This window comes from Armigeres subalbatus, chromosome 3, assembly GCF_024139115.2.
Source record: "Armigeres subalbatus isolate Guangzhou_Male chromosome 3, GZ_Asu_2, whole genome shotgun sequence".
Taxonomy (NCBI): domain Eukaryota; kingdom Metazoa; phylum Arthropoda; class Insecta; order Diptera; family Culicidae; genus Armigeres; species Armigeres subalbatus.
The window spans coordinates 251970608-251981698 of NC_085141.1; the positions used below are offsets into that span (position 1 = coordinate 251970608).

Here is an 11091-nt window from a genome sequence, read left to right on the forward strand (position 1 = left end):
TGCGATAAGCCCCTCAATCGACAGATTTCAAGTATGCCTTTCATGGATAAGACCCAAAAAACTTGTTTCAATAGGCATGAAACTGTTTTCAATGAAAAACATTAAGATCAAGGGAACCTATAAATATGGGTACCGCATAATTCTTGCATCATTCCATTACCACGTTCTCATTGGTGCAGACACCAGCGAATGAGCAGCCGCTGGGTCTGCCGAGAAGCCATAAAATAGCGCAACGCGATTTTTCCTTTCATTCTGATCGGGACAAGCGAAGCAACCGCATCATCGATTGAACAGCACTCACACCTTTTAGCAGGGAATGAAGTCTGCATCGACCGCTTTTTCGGCTTGACACCATCATCAGCCGAAACCTAGCCAGTATATCAGCAGTCCACCCTACAGACCCGACAAAGCAGCAATGCTGAGCACATACCGGCAGCAGCAGCAGAGTCGAGCCGAGACCGGCCGGCATCGGTGATGAGCCGAGACAGGCTGAAGAAAAGCCACATGATGCAGCATGTATGTCCAAAAAACAAACGGTTGTTCAGAGAGCCAATAATAGAGATCAATATCAAAGCTTTCAATACCCTTCGGGATAGAAATTGTTCTTGGGTGCCAAATCCAATATTCTAGTGATAAAATTGTATGCGTGATTTTCATAAATAGCGTCAAAACTAACAGTGGATAATTTTTCTGATTTAACCGCGAAATGGACGAAGGACTTCGCTTGACAATGCCTAAAAAAACATAAGATGTCCAAATCTCTCACATAATATTTGGATATTTGGATTAAAAAAACACCGGTAACAGCTCAAACATTAATAAACTATCAATCGATTTTTCATAAAATGTTGGATTTTTTGGCATTGATAAAAAAAATACAGTCGCCTCTCCACATCTCGATATTGAAGGGACCATCGAGATAGGGAAAGATCGAGGAATGGGAGGAAAAGAAATGAAATGTCAAATCAGAGACTAACCCGCAGGCAAGCTGGCGGCCATTACCGCTCGCGGAAAACTGGATAGAGAGATATCGAGATAGGGAGGTTATCGAGATGTAGAAATCCAAAATATATGTAGCTCGAAGGGACTGAGGAAACCATCGACATAGGGAGAGATATCGAGATATAGAACATCGAGATGTGGAGAGTCGACTGTATGTAGATAAACATTGTTTGATACTGACCGCACACAAAGCGAACGTAACTGAATGATCGTCCCGTGTTACCAATTCTAAATCTTATCACCCGAAATCCCATGTCTGGGTGTTTCCTTCCATCCACTACTAACAATGTTGTCTCAGAAAAGAACACGTACTTCTCACCTGAACTGCAATTCTAAGCTCGCTTGCCCGGCTTATTGGCCTGTATCAAGCGAAAAGTCCCATTAGGAAATAGACGCCAGCAGCGAGCAACAACGTTGATGATGATAACGCTTTGGCTGACAAAGAAGCGGGATACAAGACACTGGCTGATTGGCCCACCAATTGGGAAGCAGAGAAGATTCAAAATAAGGTATAAAAGAAAAGTGCATTCGCTCACAGAGCATTCAGTCTTTTTTATACCACCACTATAAATTCGCGGTTATTTGAAAAGATCGTTTTCTTACTTTTTGGACTTAGCCGAAGCAAACAGCCTTTTTCAAGGCTCTAAGAGTTAAAAATAATGTTCTCCTTCAGTCGCTATCGCACGGATTAGGAGGCCCTACATCCCCTGCTGGGCCAACTTGTGGCTTATTTCAGTGGGAAGGTTGCCACTGTCGAGGCTAATGTGCTAATATTCCGTGACCGGACAGATACTTCCTGAATTGTTTTTGATGATTCTTGTTCGAGGTAGATTTGATTTCTGTGTTGGTTTGATGAGAAGATTTTGCCAAGGAATGGTATGCAACGCCGATTATTTATCCAAAATAGTTGATGTGAGAAATTTGGACATATCTTAAAGGCAGAGCATTAGTGATTAATCATAGATTTAATCATGATTAATGAATAATGGGCTATTTAATCATTATTCATTAATCATAATCATACAAAAAATATGATTCAATCATTAATCACCAATCGTTATTAATAGAATTTTACATTTAATCATTAATCAATCATATTCATAATTGTTTTGAGTTTATTCATTAATCATCAATTTTAATCATTGCATACATCGTCTTTATTCATTATTCTTTAATCATAATCATTTAATTTTCATACCTTTCAATAACCCAATTTGGTAAAAATGTTACTTGATAAATTGATCAATATGCAAACCATTAAATTGGATTATTCATTATCATTAATCATTAATCATACCGATCTTTAATCATTAATCATACAAATATTGTGTCAGAATTTAATCACGATCGGTAATCGTTAATCATACTCCAAACGTTTTATTCATTAATCATAATCGTTAATCATTGTCAAAAATTAATTTAATCGTTAATCATAATCATTAATCATTGTGAAAAATGATTAAATCATTAATCATAATCTTTAATCATAGAGTTGAATGATTTAATCATAACAAATTTAATCATTCATTGGAGGCTTTATTCATTAACGCTCTGCTTAAAGGCATGGTCAAGTCAAGTCCTACGTCCACTTAGCGGTTAAGTCACAGACATTACCCACTGTTCGTTTTTGAAGATGGGACACACGACACCTACACCTACTCCATCTACTCCTGCGGCAGAACCTCATCCTCCCAAACTTTGGTAATTACCCAGTGCAGCGCTCTAGCCAGTGCCTCACCACCGTAATTGAATAGCTCTCGCGGTAGTTGGTCTACCCCAGGGGCTTTGTTGTTTTTCAGTAGGCCGATCTCCTCATGGATTTCCTGGAGATCCGGAACCGGAAGACGTATGTCCTGCGCGCGTGCTCCCAGGTTCATTACCATACCGACACAGTTGTCTGCCACATCGCCATTCAGGTGCTCTTCATAGTACTTCCGCCACCTTTGGATCACCTCACACTCGTTCGTTAGAAGGTTCCCGTTTATGTCCTTACGGTACGTGGCCCTTATGTGAACGGTTTGTGCGTTAATAGCGCGGTACAGTAGCTCCATCTCTTCACGGTCTCGATCAAGACGCCACTAGGTGTTCCAATGTGTCAAATTCACGATTCAGCCATCTTGGATTTTAGTATGGGACAGCCAGCGAGTTTGTTTACGTTTTGCACTGAAAATGAATTTTTCACCCCCGCCTTCTTCTCTTCTATAAATTTGGCAGATTGGGACACCTAGTAGTGTATTCATCTTGGTATCGATCTTCCTGCTGGCACTTTTTCCTCCGAGAATAGAGTTTCGTCTGTTCCGCGCCCGTTTGTATCGTGTATCGATCGCCCTCTTGCGGTGTTGTAGCAGTCTCGCCCATATGCTGCACTCTTCGCCTCAACTAACTGCTCACATTCGCCGTCATACCAGTCGTTTCTTTGATCCTGGGGCACCGTGCTTAGGAATAGCAGCGGTTGCGGTGCTTCCAATGGTGGATGGAATATCTCTCCAGCCATCTCCAAGAGAACCTGCACCCAGCTGCTATTCCGTTGGGAGTGCCATTTCCAGCTGCTGCCCGTAGTCTTGGGCTTGTCTCGGCGAACGACTCCGACGCGTGTTGTACACCGTCGAGAGTTTTGAGCGCAGACATACTGCAACGAGGTAGTGGTCGGATTCAATATTCGCACTGCGGTAAGTGCGGACGTTCGTGATGTCGGAGAAGAATTTACCGCCGATTGGAACGTGGTCGATTTGGTTTTCCGTTTCTTGGTTAGGTCATGTACACGTGGCCTTGTGGATATTCTTGCGGGGGAAGAAAGTGCTTCGGACTACCATTACGCGGGAGGCTGCAAAGTTTATGCATCGTTGTCCGTTGTCGTTCGATACGGTAGGCAGACTATCCGGTCCTATGGCCGGTATATACATTTCCTCCCTGCCTACCTGAGCGTTCATGTTGCCGATGACGATTTTGACGTCCCACAGTGGGCATCCATCGTATGTCTGCTCCAGCTGTGTGTAGAATGCTTCTTCCTCGTCGTCGGGTCTCGCTTCGTGTGGGCAGTGCGCGTTGATGATGCTATAGTTGAAGAAACGGCCTTTTATCTTCACCTTGCACATCCTTGCGTTGATTGGTTGCCACCCAAGCACGCGTTGGCGCATCTTGCTCAACACTATGAAGCCGGTTCCCAGCTTGTTGGTGAGGCCACGGCTGTCTAGCATATTTCCTGCAGTGCTAAGACGTCGAAGTTGCGGGGATGTAATTCATCGTAAATTATCCTGTCGCAACCTGCGAAACCTAGCGACTTTCAGTTCCATGTTCGAAGCTTCCAATCGTGATACTTCATTCGTCACCTAGGTCGTTGCCGATTGTATCGAGTCGTATTATCTTCTATGTCGTTCGTAATGGTTGTTTTAAAGGTTTTTATTTGGCCTCCTGCCTCGTCGGAGGGCCGTCGTGTCAGATCTGTTTAGCGTCCCGCTCAACACCAGGACTTGAGCTTGTGTGCTTTGATCGGCACACGGTCGCTTTGGCGGAGTCTGCTTGCGGATACATGCAGCTTTTTATAGCCCACAGAGCCCACTGTCAAACCCCACCACACCTTAAGCAGGTACCACAACTCGCAGATTGCCTGGGCAGGGATCGTCATGCCCTTGGACATATGCCCCCGAGGCTATATCCCTAGGCATCGGGGCTAGTTACCCAATGGGAACACCGTCTTCGACCGAAGGTCGTACAGACTGAACACATGAGACAACTGACATAAGCACCTAGGCATCAAATAGTCGGATGGCTTCCAAATATACAACAGATTCATGAAGGTGCGTGGCCTTCAATTTCGTTTAAAAAAATCTTTGACTTCAGGCTTCGACGAAGTGGAGCAGGTGATACGTCCAGTTATAACTTCAGTTATTTTTTCCTATTTCACCAGCAGGTTTCGATCGACGACGTTCGAAGGTGTTATATTGCGGAAATTGTTTTCCACGACTGATATTATCTTTTCGCAATTATGGCATTATGTTTTTACTAAATAAGACAAATGTGAATACTGAATAGTTTACTTTTATTATGTTCTAAATATGTAAATCGTTCCAGGTACATTTTGGCATTGGACCGATTGAAGGACATCCATCACTACGATAACAACCCACAGCTGTACCACCAGACGTCTTCAAAGCGTGACTCCACTGGTCACGGTTACGACATAGCACAAGAAATGGAGAAAATCACCCAATCCCTACTTCCTACTGCCCCAGTTTCTCCGGAAATTTCCAAAGATATTACAACTCGCAAGGAACGATCATCAAACTCGCAAAGCTCGTACCGTGTTCCCTCTGGGCTCAATGGTCATAATTCTGCTTCGACGCCCCACTCCACCATGTCCCCTAGTTCATCCCTGTTGGGAGGAAACAAGCATCCAGCGTATTACGAAGCGCACATGACATCTACAAATTTCAACGAAACGTTGTCCGAGATCGTCAGCTATCAGGATTCGGATCATGAAACACACGTGGACAGCGTGAACACCCAGATGGTGAATGGATTCTATGCAAACAACTGCTTCGAAGATATTCCCAGCTCTTCGAATACGACAATCAAATCTGCTCCAAATCACAGCAGAAAAAAGCAGACGTTGAATGATCAGGAAGATGAGAATGCTTGTAGCAACGACGATGAAGGGCAAGATGATGACGAGGATGAGGAAGATCAAGAAGCCGACGGCGATGCGGTTAATACAGAGAAAGATTGGGAATCTGATGATCAGTGTGATTTATCTGATATGGCAAATTTGGCGCAATTGAAGGAACTAAAAAGCAGAATACTCAACGGTACCAGCTGGAGAAGTCAGGTACTTCAGAAAAGCGTACAAGATTTGTTCCAAAAAACTTCAGAAGCTAAAGAACAGTTCATTGATCAAGATATGGTAGATCATGAAACCAATGAGGATACCTCTGATGGAATGTCTGAACAAAATCGCGTGAAGTATATCATATCTAAGCTACAGAGCAGCTCAATCCAGCAAGTGGAACCTCCATCAAGTCATAACTCATTGGCTCACGACGATAACTTCTCAGATAGCAGCGAAGAGGAAGACGACCTGGATTGTGTAGATGGTCCTCCGCCGATGAGTGATCGTCCGATTACGGCAAAAAGCCTGATCGAAATGTATGAAAAAGCCTTGCCAAAAGTTGAAAATCAACCGGTTGCTGCAGCTCGTCAGCAGTTATACGTACCCAAAGATGCCTATTTCCATGACCTACCCAATAAACCAAAACCACCTATGAAACCGCCAGATCTGACTATAAATTCGTTACGTCCAACACTGCCCGATCAAATTCCCATATCGGTTCACGCCAGAAGTCGGAACCCACTTCCTTCATATCTCAACGATAACGAGATATTTAATCCCAACCAACATCCTTTCCCTCAAAACCCTCTCTCGGATAGAGTCCAATCTACTCCCACTCTCTATTATCCATCACCATCTCCCCAATTTATAAACGGTAACGACTATCCAACACCCTACCATCAGCATTACGTTCCTCATGTGCCCGTTCAAGAGAAACTGCTCTCGAGCCGGAAGTACATAAACCCGTCTTTTCCCATGTCCGGCTGTAGCACGGGAACTCCCTCACCTGAGTTCCCCTACCAGTTAGTCAGTGGACAACCGCCCTCGCTGCAGCATCTACACCAACCACAACAGCACCAGCATCTACCGCATCAGCAACTGCAGCAGTTCCGTAAATCACAGGACAACCTGTCCAACGACGATTCCGGATATATCAGTGCCAAAGTTAGTGAAATCCATGGCCCTGCCGTGGGCGCCAGCAACGGAAGCCATTCGCCAATGCAACCGATGGAAGTGATTCCGATGCCGCGGCAGTTCATACCGTACAGCATGGCGAATACTGCAGCCATGCTCGAAGGTGCCGTCGGAGGTATTGGAACCGGGCCGGGTAGCACCACGAATATGTACGACGAACAGCCCCATTATAATCTTGGCGCGTCAAGTCTGGTGTAAGGAGGACAATCGCCAGATATGGACGTCCATCATCGACAAATTGTGAATAGGCTTTAAATAAATGTTTTAGCTCTAGCCGTTTTAAATTATTTTATGTTTTAGCGAATACTTGTATGTTTTAGTAATTTAACAACGATTTTACTCATTGTTTTAACTTTTTTTTGTATCAAGAAGCTTTGTTTTACGAAATGTTTTAAAATGTTGTATACTTCTGATAATAATCGTCTTTGGTTTTTATACAACTATGTGAAATGTGTGTAAATAAAACTGAATAATAATTTACATGAATATACATAATTCTTTTTATACACGATTTACATTTCTTCCATATTGCGCTTATGTTTACAACATGCCATCTAATTTTATTTGAACTATTTAGTATCCTTCTACACTGGACTCGATCGTGGCCAGTCGCCCTGTTCAGCGCCCTCAGGCACTCTTCAATTGCAAAAAGCTATGGTGTAAGCGCTTTACAACGGTGCATACGGCCTCCTCCAGGTTCTCTACTAATTTTTTCGTCGTTTGATGCATTTCAGCATACGAACAACGTGTCCAGCCCACCGTAGTCAGCCGTGTTGGGGGCTAAGAGTAGTGTTTAATAGTTTAGGGGAAGGGAAAGCCGGGAGGGCTCCCTTGCGAGCCAACCAAGGGTCTCGCCGAATGAATTGCTTAAAACCTTTAAAAATTACTTAAGAACGCTTTAAAAATAGCTTAATAGTTAAAAGAATAAAATTAAAAAATTAAACACAATTAAAATTAACACAATAACAATACACTACTAAAATTTCACGGGGGTTTCATTGGTGAGGAAGAGTTTTCTTCTGGAAATCGGCAATTATAATCCAATGTATGTTCTTACTTATTGAAGGAGGGTTCAAACTGTCATTCAAGGTTCCGACGTTTCCAGCCATTGGTCTGCCATTTCTGATGATCCTTTGGATCATTCAGTCCTTTTAATTAAACGGATCGGAAGGACAAATTGTAAGTGTCGTGTCCGGCCGTTATATCAACAATGATGTTGATATTCATCGATGGTCCGATTAACCACTTACTCATCATCGGAATGCCATAGGTAACTCCTTTGAATCCACTCCTGTACATCCTGGATGGGGCTACGCATCGCCCCGCCGTAGGTCCTTCTGCAAGATGTGCATCAACACAACGGTCAAAAATTCGAATCATTTCTACCCTTTAACCCTTTCAGGACGATTTTTTACACTGATTTAGCGTACAGATTCGGGTTTTTCCGCTCGATCCTACCAAAACTAGTACGTAGAGTTGGTCGACGTAGAGTTGACAACGACGATGGAGCTCGTTGTTTGAGATCCAGTTGTGAGGCCACCAGGCCCGAATTATATACCGCAGGCATCTGTTAATGAACACCGTTGAGTGTTCTCCACTGATACACACCATGTTTCGCTAGCGTATAACACACAGCACAGATTTCACGTTATAGTTGAAAATTCGTATTTTGGTGCGTGTAGGGTTCTATTATTGTGCGATGACGCCATAGTGCATGGGGGGCACTAAGCAAGGGAAGGTCCTGTGAGGAGGAGCTTTGGGAGACGGACGTTCGGACTGGAGGAGTGAAGATGTTGAGCTTACTCTTCATGTCAGAAATCCGTTGAGTGAGGAGTGCAACGCCATCAGCCAATTCGAAGTCGTTTAGGTGCTTCATGGTTACAGGCTGCCATAACAGCCCGTGGTTTGGTTCACGGTCAATCGCACCTACCAGAATCTCGTCGATTACGATGAGGAACAGTAACGGTGTAAGAATACATCCTTGCCTCACACCAGTTACTACCCGGATCGGACAAGACCCCATTGTGCAGCACTCTACACGAGAAGGCCTCGTATTGTGCCTCGAAGAGGCCGATGGTTTTCCCAGGAACCTCCTTGCGTCTCATGGCGCCCGGCATATTCTCGTGATTGGGACGGTGTCATGACCCGGACGAGATTTCTAGTCTCGGCCGTTAATCGCAATAATACTCAGCAAACTGATCCGCTCTTCGCTTTTGTCACGATCATTCGACATATTTCAAAATAAGGTAGCTTGCTACCCATTCGAAAGAAGTACATACCAAAAGAGCGTATTCAAATTACAAAAATCAATATCTCTATATCATTATCAAATCACTTTTTTTCGATACTTTATAGACCTGATCTTATCTACTACATTCTTCTCCACCTCTACTCTCCAGAAGTGTAATAAATGTAGAATGACTTTAGAACTTCATATTGTTGATCCTTAAACAAATATTATCCACATCAAACTATCTTCTGACTACTTTTTTATAGTCCAATAAATTGAAATTCAAAACTCCCTTCTCAATTCTTTAAAAAGATTTAAAATGTAATACAATCAATCTACGGTTAGAACCGTAGCCAAATCCAATTCAAGTCCAAGCTTACATCTATACAATTCAAAAGGAATGAAATATGCAAATCCAATTTAAATGCAATTTAATTCAATTCAGTTCCAATCCAAATCAAAACAAAATCCAATCCAAATTCAAATACATACGAATCTAATCCAAATTCATTCCACACCAAATCCAGTCCAAATACATTCAAATTCTATTCAAATCCGATACAAATCAAATCCAATCAAAAACCAATCCACATTAAATTCAAATTCAATCCAATCCAATTCTAATCCCAAGCATAAACAAATGCCAATCAAATTCAATCCGAATTAAATCGAAATCCAATCCAAAATACAATACAAATCCAATTCAGATCCAATCAAAGTCCGATCGAAATTCAATCCAAATCCATAGCTCACCCGGGGCTGGGAGTCCTCTCGACGACGATTAGAAGAATGTGGTCACCATAGACAAACACGTAGGGTAACCGTACCCTTATTGGAGGTAGCACCAATAGTGGTATCAGGTATCAGAACGTCGGCTTCAGGGGCACGTTCACCTCAATTCGGGAGATTTGTGCCATCGCCTTCACAGCCTTTCTCATCACGCACCTGACGGAAAAGGAAGTGAACAAAAAGGAAAGGAATATGGATGGGAGAAAAATGGGAAGTTGAGGAAAGGTACCCTTGAAGAGGGCATACAACGTATACAACACGTACAAAAGCTCATAGCTCCTTACCACAACGGGTTATGAACAACAGAATGCTTTGAAGGTTCAGGTTTCTGTAGTCAATTTCACTTAGTAAGTGTTTACCAAATATTTGGAAACGCAGTTGCGCATAAACTGGGCAGTTACATATCAGATGATAAGAAGTTCCATAATCGGATTCACAACCATCACAGACAAAGGATTCAACACGTTGAATATTTGCCATGTGATAGTTGAGTCGGCAGTGACCTGTCAAGGCCTTGACTAAGACACTGCAATTCTGTTTAGACAGATTAGCTAAATAGTTAGCTACTGCCGGAGATGGCTCTCGGATATACAATTTTGTTTGTCGACATGAATCCAAACTACTCCAATACCGTTTGTGCTGAGTGGAAGCCCAAGAGCTAATCAAACGCTTCACCCAACACTTAGATATTGGAATAGCTGGCTCAGGACCAAAAAAGTCTTGTGATGCTCCCATGCGAGCTAACTCATCAGCCAATTCGTTTCCAGCTATGGACGAATGGCCAGGTACCCATATAAGGTGCAATGTATTAACTGAATTCAGTTCCTCTATTTGAGTTCGACATGCGATTACTAACTTCGACCTTGAGTTGGCCGAAGCGAGGGCTTTGATAGCTGCTTGACTATCTGAACAGAAGTATATTACTTTGCCCATTATGTGTTTCTGAAGTGCAGATTGCACTCCACACATAATGGCAAATATTTCCGCTTGAAAGACAGTGCAGTGTCTACCCAGTGAGTGTGACTGTTCCAATCTTAGCTCACGCGAGTAGACACCTGCACCCGCTCTACCTTCGAAGAGGGAGCCGTCAGTATAACAAACAATGCTGTCCGACATACTTCTCTCCAAATAGCCAGATGTCCACTCATCCCGCGAGGGAATTGTGTTTAAAATGTCCTATAAGGAAAACTACTAGCGAGTGTGATATCACTTGTAGCAAGGACGGTTCTGTCCCAATCAACCATGAGTTGTAACAACTAAGTGTGTGTAG

The 11091-nt window shown here is 43.0% G+C and overlaps 1 protein-coding gene across 2 annotated transcripts in view; it reads left to right on the plus strand.

The window, feature by feature from the left end:
- Positions 1-7277, plus strand: part of LOC134223510 (uncharacterized) — a 206288-nt gene extending 199011 nt beyond the window's left edge. For both annotated transcript variants that reach the window (XM_062702671.1, XM_062702670.1), the window contains one exon: positions 5074-7277. In XM_062702671.1, the coding sequence (XP_062558655.1) occupies positions 5074-7000 (1927 nt within the window). In that variant the 3' untranslated portion in view covers positions 7001-7277. The remainder of the gene's footprint in view (positions 1-5073) is intronic.
- Positions 7278-11091: the final 3814 nt, after the last annotated feature.